At 35.1% G+C, this 17870-nt stretch overlaps 1 protein-coding gene across 9 annotated transcripts in view; it reads right to left on the bottom strand.

The window, feature by feature from the left end:
• Positions 1–17870, bottom strand: part of TDRD7 (tudor domain containing 7) — a 123264-nt gene that overhangs the window by 27114 nt on the left and 78280 nt on the right. For all 9 annotated transcript variants that reach the window (XM_056806687.1, XM_056806686.1, XM_056806684.1 and 6 more), the window contains 5 exons: positions 16791–16977; positions 6243–6354; positions 4599–4801; positions 2275–2409; positions 414–500 (listed from right to left, as the gene is read on the bottom strand). In XM_056806687.1, the coding sequence (XP_056662665.1) occupies positions 414–500; positions 2275–2409; positions 4599–4801; positions 6243–6354; positions 16791–16977 (724 nt within the window). The remainder of the gene's footprint in view (positions 1–413; positions 501–2274; positions 2410–4598; positions 4802–6242; positions 6355–16790; positions 16978–17870) is intronic.

Here is a 17870-nt window from a genome sequence, read left to right on the forward strand (position 1 = left end):
CGGATTCCAAGCCCAGTGCTCTATCTACTATGTCATCTAGCTGCCAGGTACAACATTATGGATTAATCAGGTTCTCAGCAGGCCTAAGATATTATTTACCATCCGTAATACTGTTTCTATAGAGAGAAGTGCTTCTAATTCCAAACAATTTAACTTTTAGAATACTATAAGTTGGAGACTACTTGCCCATAACCATAATCTAAGAGGGTTTCACTTTTTGGTACATATTTTGGTACTTATTTTGTACATATAGTAATTATGCCACATTCACCAATTTTACAAAATTAAGATTAAATTTCAGATTGAAAGAAAGCCAAATAGGATTTAATTTACCTAAAACTTTTGTTTTCCTGAATAAACTCAAATTCAAGTCAATGAAAGAGAATCTAGCAAATAAAACAACCTAATTTTACCTCTACCCGGGACCATTTTCCTTTGCAATGAAATAAGCAGATTTTCCCACAGAAAGGTAATGAGACAAAGTACTCAGATGTCATGTTCTGTAAAACAAAAATGTACAATTTAAATTTTACTACTCAATAAAAATCCAACTATCATGCCATCAATACACAAAAATAAGTGACTGTGTAATATTGGCATATTACTTATAACATAATCAGACCTGCTGCTTCCATATTAACCTTTCTCTTTCATGTGAGCTATTGTTCTAGACGTATCAAAGATGCATGGAATGGTTGTGCTTCCAATTATTGTGAAATGGATCTTGATAGAGCAATGAACCAATTGGGTTTATTTTGGACAAATTTTTTGGGGGGCAACATAAGGAAAAAAAGTTTTGCATGACTGTATAATGTATAATCAATTTGAAAGTGCTTGCCTTTTCAAGGAGGAGGAAGAGAATTAAGAACTCAAAAAAATGTTAATGTGGTCCTATAGGTTTCCCCAGTTTGCTACCTGGGATTCATGACATTAATAAAGGTTAAGAAGTTCCTGAGCTAGAGAATGTTCAGAAGAGGTCATTGGAGGCCATACTATTTGAGGTACGGGTGGGAGTGGGAATGTTAAGCTGGAGAAGAAAAGATTTGGGTGCGATGTAGGATAGCTGTCTGCAAATATATGAAAAGGTGGTATATAACATAAAGAGTAGACTGATTCTATCAGGTCCCAGAATCCAAGCCAATAGGTGAAAGTTACAGAAATCAGATTTAGAGCTATTCCAAATTGGAGCAGTCTTCAAGTTGAAGCTGGATCTGTCGGGGATGCTATGCAGAGATTCAGGCTTTGGATCTGGCTTGGGCTAGAGTGGTTTCTGATCTCCCAACAATGAGAGTATCTGTGATAGCTTAAGGCCTTCATTACATGATAGCTGTTCATAGGCTGACATATAACATCATAAAATGTCCATTAACACTCTGCTTAGATACCTGAGATTTACCAGAGGAACCAGAGGAAAAAATATTGAAATCCTTCTCTATTACTTAAAATAGAGATGAACTATATGAACTATATACTGTTATACTATACAGTATATAGATACTGATATACTGTTCTTTTATTGATCTGATGAATTTGTTAAAAATTCATGGGAATACAAATTCAAAGCACTTATTTCAAGATAACTAAATAATTTGGTATTATTAATTAAATATACCTTTATTATATATAAACAGGGCTCTTAGTACTGAAAGGAATAAAATCACATGATGGAATTCATCTTAAAATTTAAAAATTAAATCCAAATACTGATTTAATTTATTTGTTATTGGGAAATTAAAGTATTTAGAGGATACCTTTGAACTGCAACAAAAGTTTAAACAGACCCAACAGGCAAAGTTCTTTATTATTAAGGACACTATTCTGTAAACCTTAAAGTGCTTTATAAATGTGTGTTGCTATTTATATCACTATTACAGCTACTACATGAAAGTTACTTTCTGAGTCACACATCTACATTTGGCAGAAAATAGAAATTAAAGAAATGTTATCAAAGAAAAGCTCCAAAGTTATCTTCCCTCTTCTTGTTGTGTAGGTGATTAGTACAGTTCATTTGACAGTGTCAACAAGTTGTATCCTTGAATCATCAACATCTCTACCACTAAAACAGAGGCCTCCACAAAAAAGATAATAAATGTTAGCTGATTAACAGATAAATGTAACTGGTCCATAACTCCTACATCACCAAACAAAAAAATTTAAAGAGAATTTAGTGAAAAACTACATGCATCTACAAACTTTGGGGCTCAAATTAAAAAAATATCAATATTTTAGTGGCATATCAACTTTGTACTGGCATACACATAATACTGTACATACCTTACAATGGAAGTAGTCTTCTAATTTATGCAAAATATCATTGAGCTTGGACAGACCCTTACAAGGCACCTGGCAGTACAGAGTTCCATCAGAACAAATATTGGTTACTTTTACACTTGTATACATGGCATCAGCCTATAAGAAACAAAAACAAACCTTCAATATTTTAATATTAAATGGCAAATATCATCTCCACTGAAAATGCACTCATTTTAACCACCCAACCATTCTAAAAAGTGATATACTCTCATTTGTCTCAGGGTATACAGAAACTATGTTTTTGTTCTTTTGTTCTTTTTTTTCTTCATCTATCTTCCTTTCAAAAGAGATATGAGATTAATACTATTGTTTAGTTCTTAAGTGTTGAAATCTTTCAGATAAATTGACAGATTGAAAAGAGTAAAATATAATTCATACCCTTCATATTTTAAGGGACCCATGATCTCTAATGAGGATGTTCCTTCTAATACCAGAGCTTGCAGTCTATATATTCCAATCCTGAATAACTTTAATCCATGCTTTCACATTTATCTTCCATAAAGAATCCAAAATGCTGATAACCCTTAATATCATATGGGCACTAGTGCAGCAGACAGTTGGTTTTCCCTGGCTCTTTCTACCTTACTAGTATACTCTTTTTTAATCATCTATTTCTTGAGTATTTTATACAACTTATGCACTCAAGTCATCACTAGTGATGTGCTAATGGTCTCACTATATATATATATATATATATATATAGTATATAAACATATATGCCATTTAAAAATTTACAAAGCACTTTTATATCTCATTTATCCTCACAACCCTAGGGTAGGTACTAAAATTATTCACCTTTTAAAGATGAAGAAAATGAGGCAGACAGAGGTTAAGTGACATGCCCAGGGTCATTGAGGTATAAGAGAACTCCAGGCTTCCTGACAGTACCCACTACCACTTAGCTCCCAACAAATGTAATTATCCAATGAATCTTCTATTGGTATTCTGCACTAACTTTTGGTGAGCATTTTTCTCTATGTATCACATCTCATTTGAGATTGATAAAGGATTATTGAATGAAATTATTCCCTTTGTTATATTTTTTATGGATACTACTTCATTTCTTGAAATAACAATGACAATAATGACTCACAAATACAGCATCTTAAAAGTCTGAACTATATATATTAAATATACATGTATAAATGTAATGCACATCTGACTCTACATATATATGTATGTATGTATGTGTGTATATATATATGTACATATATATATATATACATGTATGAAATCTCATTTGATTTTTATAAAAGGGGCCATTTTGATCTCCATTTTACAGATGAGGGAAAAGCGGCTGGAGTTAAATGACCTGCCCTGGGTTTAGAAAGTCAGTAAGTGTTTGAGAGGGTTTGAGAGAGAATTTGAACTTTGAAATACCTGACTGCCCACCACGCCATGGAAGTCAAATACATTTTTAAAATAAAAAAATAATTAATAGGAACTCATTATGCTTGTTGCACTTTTGAATTGTGATTCTTAAGATGCCGTCTGCATAAGTTTTGCAAAAGACCACCTGTTTTCTTCTCAGATTATCTTCTAGAATGCCCTCAATGTGTGAAACCATTCTCATACTTTAAGATGAGATAGTAGGCATATATAGGTGAATAGTTATTGATGCTTTTAAAAATCAAACTTTTTGGAAGTAATATTATGTGTGTTTATTTTTTTTTATTGCAGTTGTTTATCTTCCTCTATTTTGGACCTCTTGAGAATCAACTGTGTCACCTTAGAATGTATTTCTTTATGTCTTTATCTATGTCTATAGATAGATATAAAAGATATGAGATCACAAACACACATATATGTTTGGTCTGTTTTAGCTGCTCTAATTTTCATCTTAAGAAATAATTTAGCACTTGAAGTTCTATCTCCACCATCTTTATGTACCACATGGTAGAATGAGATATTAAGAGTTCAAATGTAGTAGAACTTCTGATGAAAAGAGTTCATATTTAAAAATTTGCATTAGCAAGCATTCTTCCTGCCCTGATAGTATGTTACATTTTTCTAAAACCTAAAAATAAATTTAAATTTAGAATATATTTTTATATATCCTAAGAATTCAGATATCAAGGTTTAATCTCAATCACAGTGATAAAAGTATATACCCCCCCTCCTCTAAACAGCAATATACTAAAAAACCATAAGGTTCATGGGATTTTGCATTTAAGATAAATCAATTCATGATTTTACTTAGTCTAAAATACCCCTGGCATTTTCATGTGATGATGTTCTCTCATACACATTTCATATAGCTGATGACAAAGCAATCATCACAGTACCTGAAGGTGCACCTCCAGTGTTTTGTCACAAAGCGCTTTTAGACAGGTGGCATTGATATTGATATCATCCTCTCCTGATGTATCATACAGGACCACAAGAGGAATCTCAGCTTTTTCCAGGATTTCTACTGCAAATATCTTCCCACAGGCTAAAGATTCAACCACTTTCACTAAACTAGGATCATCATTAAACACTTCCAACCCTGAAAAACAATTGAATGCTATTTTCAGTATTTATTTACCAGACTAACAATGGCTATTTCAGTGTAAATCTCTTAAATTTCAAAAGGAACTTGTGTCATATGTTTTTACCTATATGCGTTACTGAAAATCTTGCATGAAAATGTTATAGAATAAGGAAAAAAAAATCAGAGGACAAGGAGAATTTTTTACCAGCAGAGGCATCACATGGAAAAAAGTAAATTTTTTCCTTTAGTGACATATAATACAGATAACTGTACTTGAATTGTCACAATCATCAATGGGGCCAGTCCCACTTCCTTTTACCTACTCTATCTCTCTGTACCATTCCTATCCTTTATTCCCAACTCATTCATTAAAAAAATGAATGCACTGACTCCCAATGAGCATTGGTTCCCATCGCATTTGGTATAACTCCCATTTACTAAAAAGTCAACGTCACAGGACTTGAATTTTTATTTGGGTAAGGCTGCTTATTATCAAAGTGACCTTGGACAAATCACTTTCCCCTCTCTCTGTACCTATGTCCTAATCTGAAAAATGAGAGATTTGGACTCGACAATCTCAGAGTTCTCTTTCAGCTCTAAATGCAATGATTCTATGAATCAATCCATAGACTCAACTAATAATACTATTTTAACTGTTTCTGATGATGACTCTTGCTCCCACTTTGGATTTTACTACTTAGCTAGCTGATGGGTATTTCCCTAACTGAAGATAACATATAATCATGGAAACTCTCCACAAATGGGTAAAATGCAATGCTTGAAAGTGTCATAAACTTTAAAAAAGCTGTGACAACTTATTAGTAATTCCACAACTACTAAATTTTTTCCACCAGTAATTTTTGGCTCATGTGATATATATCTTTTTAATTTCAAGTATTTTAAAACCAACTATAGTTTCAGAAAGATACTAGTATCTCAGGATAATGGGATAGAAATCCCAGCTGAGAATCATCCAAGAGACCATTACTCCAGATGCAAATGCATCTATCTTCTGTTATGTGAATTTTTTGATGCTGTGTAAAAGTTATCACTTTTGAAAGAAATGAAGATAGCATTCTTGCTCAATTTTTGTAAAGCTGCTATACAAAACTGGAAAATATGGATACCCTTATCTGTTCCTATTCAGAAGCTGCTAGAGATGTCTTAACTATTTTAAAATTCTATTCAGATTCCTTCACTTCTTTATTTGTTATATTTTTGTTAAACGTATCTAGGACTAAAAGGGGCATGTTGAAGTCCTCAACTATTAATAGTTTTGCTATCTATTTTCCCCTGTAATGGATTAACTCTTTTTCACGAACTTTGAGAGATTAGGTCATTTAGTGAGTGTGTCTATATGTGTGTGTGAATACATATATAAAGTACATCAAAATTGTTTTATCTAAGGTGCCTTTAAGCACATTGCATTTGTCATTACCTTTAAAAATTTACTTACCTGCTAATTTACATTTTGTTGCTTGGAAGGGGAGCAAACAGAACCTCGAGTTTAGTTTGTACACTTTGGTCTTTTCTACAGTCTCACTGAAACCATAGTCAACATAGCATACCTAATGATAAAAATGAAACAGAAAATTTACACTAAATATTTTTCTTATTGGTTCTTTAAAACATACAAAAAGGTAGACTTATAGACCCATCTTATTTCTAAATCACATGTTTTATTCTTCAGTTAAGTTAAAATATTGCATCAGAATGATAATATTCCAGGGAAATTTTACTACAAGAGTGATATGATTTGGTTTCTAATATCCTTCTTAATTGATGTTCAGAGCAATCATTGTATAAGTATACATGGAATAAGAACCACATATTTTTCTGACCTTTGCTCTTGTCCTAACTCCAATGTCCCTCATACCCATTAATCCCCTTTCCCTCCCCCACCATTAGCTTCCTTCTTTGAATTCTTAGTTCTTGCCATCTTCAGTCCCTGATATCCTTTTTTTCTCCTAAGGTAGTCAGTACTCTCTGCCCCAATGGGGGCAAAGAGACAAGCAGCTAAAGATGTATAGAGAAATGAGTTAATTAATGTAAAAGGGTATATTAAGCACATATGTATATACTAGGCCCTATGCTAATCAGAGATACAAAAACAAAAAGCAATACATTTCTGCCCTCAAAGAGCCTATATTCTAATAAACGCAACCCATACATACAAATCACACACACACACACACACACACACACACACACACACACACACACACGGACAGGTAGAGAAGTTTTGATTAGGGAAGTCACAGTGATCACTTGACTTGTCCTTTCCGGGAACTGTCACGTTGACTTGATAAATGTTTCCAAAGCAAGCAATGGGAAGTAAGGAAGAGTGAAGGGAAAAGTATGAGTTTGGTGGTGTGGCATAATGATTGCCAGGAAAGAATAAGGCAGTAGTCTGAGTATGTGGTCAAGATTGAGGTTGGAAGTAAAGTCTGGATCTATACAAAGCATGGACACAGAGATAAAAAGGTGGGGTATATATGTCTAATTAAATAACTGGATTTTTGCTTGTAGAGCATATAGTATCATTCTATCCTAACAAAGTGTGAAAAGAATATTCTATATAAATCAAAGATCTAGAACCTCTTACTGTTTGGATCCCCATAGCAATGCAAGGGCATAGTAGGTAGTTTGCCACAAGGGATATTTAGGAGAACTACTGAGAGAACAAAAGTCTAAAGATCTTGCTTTAAGTGAATGTGAAAGGCAATGCAAATTTCAAGTAACCTGCAGACTTCAGTTTCTGCCAACACTAAGTAATTCTGAAATGAAGGGCAAAATCATTTCCATGCTAGAGGAGGAGAAAGGGTACCATAAAAAATTATGAGGTCATAGGCAAAAACTTGAGGACCTTGGGGGAATAGGAGATATTTCCCCTTTACTACAGCTGACAGAGAGAAGATTCATGAAAAAAAAAATTAATAAATTACTGTTTCTTAAAAAAAAAAAGGCATCTGAGAATAGGGCTTGGCTTTCTGGATAATAGCTTCAAGGCCTTGAGAGGATCCTGGTTAGAGATGGAGTCACCTAATAAGGGCCAAAACAAAACACTTGCCTGGATGCTTGAGAATCTGACTAAAAGGGTTTCACATTGAAAAGAGAGAAAAATGCCTACAAAGATGTCAAATTTGATACCACAGAGACTTAATATGTACAACAAAGGAATTAAAATAATGGAAGACAGAATCAGTAACTTTCAAGAGAAAATATACAAAAGCTGGTAATAAAACCTAGGCCCAGATATCTACATATAAATGCACAAAGTATAGGAAAGAACAGAAATCCTTACAAGAAAGCAAATTCATCTACAAAGGCTTATTATCACTGACTTGGCGGGTTGAAGGAAAAATGAGGTAAGAAACAGAACTGAGATTCTCATGGGAATATACTATTGACCCTTATAGTCAAAAGGAAGAATTAGATGAATCTGGAAAAATAGTCTGCAAACCCAAAATGGAGGTATGATATAATGATGAGGAAGAAACTTCTATAATCCAAATCTGCTTCTAGATCCTGGTTTCTTACAAAAGCATATAAACTTCTAAAATTATGACTTACCTTAATAATAATTTCATCCAACAAAAGGTAAAAGGAAACTCTTTTTTTGTACCTGATTCTGACCAACAAGAAGGAAAAAGCTATTAAGGTTAAAAAAAAAAAGAAAAAGATAATATTGGTAGCTATTGACTAAACTCATTTCAGAAAGAAAGGGAAGTCAGGCTATGTGTTTCCAAGATTTTACAAGATATTTCAAAGGGTTCTTATGGGATCCATTGATATTCTTTTGTAAGGGCAAGTTCAAGAGGGAAGGGAAGAATGAAACTGTGAGAACACAAGCAGAAATATTTCCAACCAAGTAAAAAGAATTATTTACAGAATGTAAGTAGAGGAAGATGAAAGAAACAGGTAACAGGATTTAACTCAACAAACATTTAGTAAACACGGGAGTGTCATAGTCTGATAAGAACAGGGCCATCAGCTAGATGGCTCAGGGGATTTGGAGTCAGGCCCGGAGAGAGGAGGTCCTGGGTTCAAATTCAGCTTTAGACTCTTCAGAGCATTGTGATTGGGCAAGTCAGTTAACCCATTTGTTTAGTCCTCACTGCTCTTCTGCTTGGGAACTGACACAGTATCAATTCTAAGACAAGGTGAGGATTAAAAAAAAAAAAGAATGGGGCCAACAGTACTGAAGCTGAGAATACTTGCCAACAAAGGGTTTTTTTTTTTTTTTACACTATTCTGAACATCAGAGCAAAGGAGGTCAGAACAATCTGACCTTTGCTTAAGGTTGAAAGCCCAGTATGATTTCATCAAGGACAAGTCAAGTCCTTTCCTGACAATGTTAGGTGGGTATAACAGTCAAATGCTATAGGAATAATGTACATAAGATTTTAGCAACACATTTAACATAGCCTGTCAAGGGATGCTAGGAGCCAAGGTGGAGAGATGTGTAGAAGATAGTATAATTTGGAAGATTTGGCCTTGGTTAAATGATCAAAACCAAAGAGTAGTCATTAATAGGTCACTGTCAAATTCTAATGCTCTCTCTCTAGCCAACTACCTGAAGGATCTGTCCTTAACACAGTGTACTGATAACTTGGATGATCCTATAGAAGACATGGTTGTCAAAATTGCAGATGATAACAAACTCAGAGGGAGAGCTATCTTGTTGAGTAATAGAGTCAGGATTCAAAAAGATCATACTATGCTAAAACTATGAGCCAAATCTAGTAAGATGAAATAAAACAAGGACAAATGTAAAGTTCTTTTATTTGGATAAAAGAAATAAGGACTAAGACAAGTATGGCTAAAGAATAATCTACCTGGAAAAGCTGGGGATAGTTAGGGCAAAATCAGTCAATATTGTGACCCAGAAGCCAAAAACATGACTATTATTTTACACGGCATTAAAAAAGGTACACCTGGTTCGATACTGGGTTTTGGCACTGAAGAGGAAGAAGAAGAGGAATAAGGGGAAAAAGGGGTGGAAGGAAGGAAGAAAGGAAGAAAGGAAGAAAGGAAGAAAGGAAGGAAGAAAGGAAGAAAGGAAGGAAGGAAGGAAGGAAGGAAGGAAGGAAGGAAGGAAGGAAGGAAGGAAGGAAGGAAGGAAGGAAGGAAGAAAGAAAGGAAGAAAGGAAGGAAGAAAGGAAGAAAGAAAGAAAGGAAGGAAGGAAGGAAGGAAGGAAGGAAGGAAGGAAGGAAGGAAGGAAGGAAGGAAGGAAGAAGGGGAAGAAGAAGAAAGAAGAAGAGGAGGAGGAAGAAGGAAGGTATAACACTTTGGTATATTTCAGAGGAATGAATATTCCATTGTATTCTACCATGGTTGACTATGGGTTCACTATGTTCAGTTCTGGGAGCTCTATTTTAGGAAAGGGACAAGTTGGTTTCCAGAAATGAGTATGAGTATGGTCACAGGACTGGAAACCATGTATGCAAGAATCAAGTGGAGGAACAAAGTATGGTCAGGATCCTGGAGAAGGTATAAAGTATAGGAAGGGCTCTCAAGGGAAAAGACAAGAGATTGGCTCTGAGGGGTTCCTATGGGAAGAACCAGAAAATAGAAGGTGAAGAGACATAGATTTAGACTTGATATAAGGAAGATTGAAAGAAAGGAAATACACATTTTATCAAGTGCCTCCTATATTCCAGGAACTGCGTTGAGCCTTAGGGATAGAGAAGTAAAAAGAAGGCTCCAAAGAGCTTACAATCTGATGGTAAAAACAACATGCAAACATTCAATTGCAAATAAAATGTATATGGGATAAACTGGAGCTAATCAACAGAGGGCAGGTATTAACATTAAGGAAAAACAGGAGAGGTTTTCTTGCAGAAGGTAGGAATTTAGCTGGGTCCTGGGAAGGCAAGGAAACTAGGAACCAGAGATATTCTAGGAAGAGGAAAATGTACAAAAGTCTGTAGAATGTACAGTGTTGGGAAATTGAGTACCTTACATGAAGGATAGCAAAGGGATGTATGTGTGTATGTGTGTGTGTGCGTGCGCAAAAGTCTAGTCTGAGATGTCTAATAGGCAGTTAGAGATGTGAGACTAGAGGTGATGGCTGAATAAGTAGATCTGAGAATTATTTATATAAAGATGACACTTGAATATAAAGGAATTCAGGTAAGATCACTAACCAAAATAGTACTGAGGGCCCAGGATAGAACCTTGGTATGTAAAATACTCTAGGAATGTTTCTCACTACAGATATCTTGTAGGTTTAGGGATTCTTTTTGACTTGCTAATAAATTCTGAAATAGCTGAATTAATCATTCAATGTTTTTAGTTATCTGAAAAATGCTCCCCTCTCTTATGGATATTCAAGATCAAAGTAGTTAAAATAGATATACTAGCATTATGATGTTTAAGTGATCTTCTTTTAGAAAAGACTGAATAAATACAAAGCTAGTCTCTATAAAAGAATAGGTCTAGAAAAACAAACTATGGTTTTCTAGATTTAGCCTGATAGCCTGGTACTAGAGAGAATGGTGGTCTTAAGAGTAGGGATCATCAATAATACATGTAAAACCCAGGGAATTGCTAATTGGCTATGGGAGGGGGGTGAGAGGAGGGGAGGGAAAGAACATGAATCATGTAACCATGGGAAAATATTATAAATTAATTAATTAAATAAACTTAATTTTAAAAAAAGAGTAGGGATCATATTGGTCCAGATCTGCTTAGAGTTCTTGATTCTAAAATGGTGATAATAATAGTTAATTATTATTATAACAAGGATTGTTGTGAGAATAAAATGATGTAATATTTTAAAAATGCTTAGTAGAGTGCCCAGCACCCAGTGGGCCCTTAACAAATTCATCTTTCCTCCTTTCTTTCCTCCCTCCTAAATAGATAAGTCTCATAAGAAAGAAAATGGCCAGTCAGGGAATTTGGATTTTATGTTCAGCTCTGTTGTGAGGCACTAGAACCAAGGAAAATAGGTGAAAGTTTAGGAAAAAGGACTTATCTAAATGGAATTAATGTTATGTCTATGACTCAACCTTCTTTGTACTTAAGTTTTATTAGAAACAAAAATAATGTTAACATTCCATATAGCGGGGGATCTGTGTGTGTGTGTGTGTGTGTGAGGGGGGTTAAGTGTTGATTAAGGAAGAGCTGGAGAAAAAATGCAGAGTAATAAAAAGACATGTTGCTGTGAAAACTAGAGGCCTCTTGGGAAGGAATTCTGAATGAGCCCAAAGAATACTAGAATGAACTTCTGATTAAGATGGCGAGACAAGACTAATTCTCCAATGTGTATTTCAGGAAAGATCTAAAAAGAGCATCAACCATATAATAATAAAGAAATCTAAACAAGAAGTACAGCGAGCACCTTTATTCAGTCCAGGATTGCACAAAAAGATAGCCAGAAGCTCAGGGAACCAATGCACCAGGGAAATCAATGTGAGCCCAGGTAAACAAACTGGAAGACTGTCAGTCTTTGAGATCAGTGGTGTGTTCCAAGGGGGCCAGAGCGCTTACAGTGAAAGCAAAAAGAAGGCCATGCAACTCAGAAACCTTCAGCATGGTGACTGTAGATGAAGGGATAGCCCAAGGGAGCCAGAAGTCTGCAGCAATCAGATCCAAGATGTTCCACAGAGTACTAAAGCCAGCAGTATTCTGTAAGGGGGGGGGGGGCAGGAAGTATAGAATACTTGGATAAAAAAGCCAAAGAAGGTCAGAAACCTGAAGGTCTGACCACTCTGATAGGAGACCAAAGGGGCAGGAAGTGCTCTGAGTATGTGTATATGAAGACCATATCGATTTAACTGGAATGCTTCAGAAAGGCCTGAAGGTCACAGCACTCTGAATTCAGATACCTAGAGGCCAGCTTGAAATCCATCAGCAGTATGAACTCAGATATACCAGAGAAGTTTGAAACTAGGCAATTGAGACTGGCGTCAGAGAGGCTGAATACTTCAATTCAAAAGTATGGGAAGGGATGGAATTTGGTTTTGGCACAAAGTCTCAAATCAGGAACTGAAACTGATGATGAGTAAACGAAAAAAGACACTGAGGGGACATCTAGGTGGCTCAGTGGATTGAGAGCCAGGCCTAAAGTTGGCAGGTCCTAGATTCAAATCTGGTCTCAGATACTTCTAGTTGTGTGATCCTGGGGAAATCACTTAACTTCAATTGTCTAGTCCTTACTACTCTTTTTGCCTTGGAAGCAATACACAGTATTGATTCTAAGATGGAAGGTGTGGGTTTAAAAAAAAAGAAAAGAAAAAGACACTGAATATGATGAAGAAATAAAGAGATCCAGAAGTACACTAAAAAACAGAATAAACTCACAACTACTTCAAGCAAAGCCTCAGAGAAAAAAAATGGTTTGACCATAATAACTACAAGATTCCTAGATGAAATGAAATATAAATATACCAAATATATACCATATGGCATAGTATCTAAGGAAAAGTTAATAAAAATCACAAAGGAAAACATAATTATAATAATTGGGGACCTCAATGTACCCTTTCAGTTTGAACAAGATGTTAAACAAGAAAGGAAACAAAGCCCTAAATAGAATTCTGGACAAATTAGATATGAGAGAGAGAGGCAGCATGGCTCAGTGGGCAGAAAGCAGGAAGACCTGGTTCAAATTCTGCTTCTGACAAATCTTTGCTGGGTCATCTTGGTCCTCTAGGCAACTCCTTCAAAAACACTAGAAGTTGCTGAGAAAATTCTGATCCTCACTGGTAGAATAGGAACTCCCCAAATCAGTGAAATCACAGCTCAAATTCCTATTCCTAGATATGAGATGTCTAGTGATCACTGGATGGGAATAGAAATGAGGATTCACTTTTCTTAACTGCATAGTACCTTATTTTTTTTTAGAACCCTTACTTTATGTCTTAAAATCAATATTAAGTATTAGTTCTAAGGCAGAAGAGCGGTATGGTGATTGCCCAGGGTCACAAAGCTAGGAAGTGTCTGCAGGCCTCATTTTTTATCCACCAACCTTCTCCTAGCATCTTTACAAAAATTTACCATTTGAAAAAAGCATAGAAACTTCAAACAAGTATAAAAAATTAAATACATCTTTTATGAACATTTTAAATATGAAGAATTCAAATGTAAATGGTGAGACTAATTTAATGCTAAAGGGTTGGTGGATTAAAGAACAAACTGCAGAAATAATGGATAACTTCCCTGAAGAAAATGACAACAATGAGATATACCGAAACCTTTAGAATGCAGCCAAAGCAGAGAGCCAATAAACTAGAAATGCAGGGAAAAAAGACATTTTGGCTAAGGTCGAGGTATTGATGTTTTTTTTTTATCAAGTTTGTTGCGAGATGATTTTTAAAAAAAGATACTGTGACAGGCTGCAGAGGGAAACAGAAGGTCTAATGATAGTGACTGATAGATGATTGTGATGCAAGCTTAGTCACTGTTGTAACCAAGGAAATCTCTCTGTGCAGACCTACAAGGGGCATCAGAGAATACTAATATTGCTGAATAAAACAATTTGCACTTAGAAGACAATAGTATGGAGCAGGAGAGAAAAAAAAGAAAACTAGCACTGAAAATGCTTTGTTTTGAAAGCAGAAAAGTTCAAGAACAATGAGGCAGTCATGCTCATGATAGCCTGTAAAGTGATAAGGAAAAGTTGTTTGCAGATTTCTTTGATAGGTACCCAGGCTTGGAAGCCATTACCATTCTCAACACTTTAAATGAGCCAGAGCTGCTCATAAGGAATTCTGACTGAATAGATGGGAGGAGCATCAGTGATTCAAATCAGATGACACTGAAATTGTTTGGTGCTGACTCCAAAGGGAATCTTCTTCCCACCCACCCTGCTCCCAGAGTAATTTTAAAGAGAAGTGGGATAGTTTACAATATGAGAGGTCAAGAGGCCTATTCTTTAATGCTAATCCCTTTTGGAAGATGTTGTTTGTTGTCTGTGGTCCAAAAGTTCTTCAGAGGAAGCTGTGATCTAAACTAGCCCAGTCCAATTCCTCAATCTACCATCTGTTGTTTAATGCTAAAATACCAGATGTGCAAATGACCTCCCTGTAATTTCTTTTATCTATCCTAGCTCAAGTTTCTGTTATTTGACCTTTAGATAATTGTAATAGCCTTTAAATCAATTTTTTCCTTTTCTTTTTAAAAAATTTTACTTTCACTCCCAAATTCTCTTCTCCTTCATCCTCTTACTCACTGAGAAGGCAAGAAAGAAGATAGGTATTATACATACACAGGAAGTCATGTAAAACATAATAAATGTGTCACATTAGTTATGCTACAAAAAGCAAGAAAAATAAAGAAAAAAAAAGTCTGAATTTGTATTCTGAGTCTGTAAGTTTTCTACCTTTAATCATAAGTTTTTTGGAATTGTCATAGAACACTGTATATTAATAGATCAGAGAGGCTGTCTCGCATTTATTATTACAATACTGTTGTTACTGTGTACAGTATTCTTGTGGTTTTGCTCAATTCACTTTGTATCAGTTCATGTAAGTCTTCCAAGGTTCTTCTGAAACCAACCGTTTATTATTTCTTACAGTAAAATAGTATCTCAATAATATACTATACTATAATTTGTTCAGCTATCCCTCAAACGGTAAGTATCCCCTCAGTTTCCACAAAGAGCTGCTATAAATATTTTTGTGCATACAGATCTGTTTCCATTTTCTTACATCTTTTTGGGGTATAGATCTAGTAGTGGTAAGGCTGGGTTCAAAGGGTAGGCACAATTTTATAGTCCTTTGTGTATATTCCAAATTGTTCTCCAGAATGCTCAAACCAGTTCCCAGATTCACCAGCCATATATTAGTATATCAAATTTTCCACCTTACTTCTAGTGTTTATCATTTAATTTTTCTGTCACCTTAGTCAGATGGTTTGAATTTGCATTTCTCTAGTTAAGTGATTTAGAGCACTGATAGTTTTGATTTCTTCTTCTGAAAACTGCATGTTCCTACCCTTTTCCTAAATGGAAACTCATTCTAATACTTATGTCATGATACCATTTCTTTGTTGAATAAAGACACTATGTAAAGAAAATCTAAACTAGTCTCAAAGACAAACCAGTAATTAACATGAATGTTTTGACTAGACAAAAGAGAGGAAACAATGAGATTTGAAGTACCATACCAAACTGAAATACTGCTGGGATAAATGGAAACTTTATGAATCCTAAGTGGATGACATATAAATCAAACAGGAAAATGTCCTGTCTTCAGAGAAAAGAATTCAGGATTTTGTTTTTTAAAAGATCACAAACTGTTTTTTCCCAGGAAAAGGGAGAAGAAGAAGAGGAAGAGAGGAACATAAGTCAACATGATAAAAACTGTTTTGGAAATTCTGAGGACTCTAGATAGAAAGGCTGGGCTGGGGGGAAAGAAAGTTTAGATCTTCTTTTTTCATAAGGATTTGGGGTGATAAGTCTTAATGCCAAAAAGGTGATCAGAGTCACATTCAGGTCTACCTCTACATAAAATAGGGATTGGATGTATGGTAAGGGTAGGAGGAAAGGGAAAAGGTGTGTGTGTGTGGTCCTCTCAATTAAAGACCTGGAAAGACCTGAGTAATGAAAAAAAGGAAACAAAAGACTCCCTTGGAGTTAAGAAAATCTGGGTTCAAATCCTCTCTATGAAATATATTGGCTGTGTGGCTTTGGCTAAGTCTCCCTCTGTGCCCCAAATAACTCTAGGCAAAAGGTGATCTGCAGGGGCAGGTAGGTAGCACAGTAGATAAGAGTTCCAGGCCTGGAGTCAGGAGACACAGAAAGTAAGAGTTTAAGAAAAAACAAAAGACAATCTGCATAGAGATTTTCCCTAACAGAATTCCCTAAACCAATTAAATCACAGCTCTAGTTCAAAATAATGTCTAAAAATTCAGATATTATGACTCAGCAAGTAATAACTGATAGGGATGATTTTTTCAGTTTATGAAAAAAATTATATAAAGAAGTAGTGAACCAACATTTGCATTAAAATGTATAATAAAAATCCTCTAAAGAGTTAAAAATAAAATATTACTTGCCTTTATTCTATTATCTTCTACTGAAATTATTTGTGCACGTAGCCAAGCATCTTCCTCTGCATTTACAGCAACCAGCTGTCCAACATACACAGATTGCACTGACGTCACTTTAGGATTCTTACTATAATATTCTTTCATTTCATCCTCCATTAATTCTTGAGCAGCAGAATAGTCTTTGCCTACATACCTGCATTAGTCATAGAGAAATGGAGGAAATGAAATCATCCAAAAGGGAAAACATACATTAATTTTACTGTACTTTCTTAAAGGCCTTTGTTGGTCCCACCTTCATTTCTTTTAGTAGTGACAATAAAAAACTTGGGAAGATGGTATTATCTTAATAAGTATTTATCTCATGTCAGTAAAATACAAAGTACCACAGAGAACAAAAAGAAATCTTAAAACTAGAAATGACTTCAGAGGAAACTTGGTTCTAATTCTATACCCCAATTATGAAACCTATCTATAGTATCCCTGATTAATGGCCATTCAGTTTCTTCCTCGGAGATACCCCTGCCCCTCCCCAGCAATGAAGTCATTTTCCTCCAGAGGCAGTCTCTAAATGTGTTTCCAATTAATCAGGCTTCAGAATTCATGATATACCAAAAACACCAGGCAGAAAATGTGTTCTGACTAAAAACATCATGATCAGATTTGAACTGAGGCTAATGGAAGTTACTTTTCCTGTGTATAGTGAAAATGATGAAAATCTGGGAAATCTAGTCCCACAAGGTAAGCAAGGGTCAAAAAAAGTTCATTTTGAAGGCAATTTAATTTTACCAAGAGAAAATAAAGTCTGAAACAGAATTTAGCACTTTAAGCCACTACTTATTGATCCAGCTTGAAAGATTTCAACAAAATTGAGAAATTAGGCATTCTTTATTTAGAGACCATTTGTATTCTAATCAATTTCTGGAAATATAATGCCTGATTCCAAAATCTGTTTTTTTCATTGCCCAATTTAGTTTGGCTCCTCTCAACTCCTATTATTTCCCCAATTATGACAGGATGATTATAGTCATGCTGCTGCATACATTTCTGTCACTAATACCCATCCTATTTTTCTGCCAGGAATTATCT

The sequence above is a fragment of the Monodelphis domestica genome, chromosome 7 (assembly GCF_027887165.1).
Source record: "Monodelphis domestica isolate mMonDom1 chromosome 7, mMonDom1.pri, whole genome shotgun sequence".
NCBI classification, from domain to species: domain Eukaryota; kingdom Metazoa; phylum Chordata; class Mammalia; order Didelphimorphia; family Didelphidae; genus Monodelphis; species Monodelphis domestica.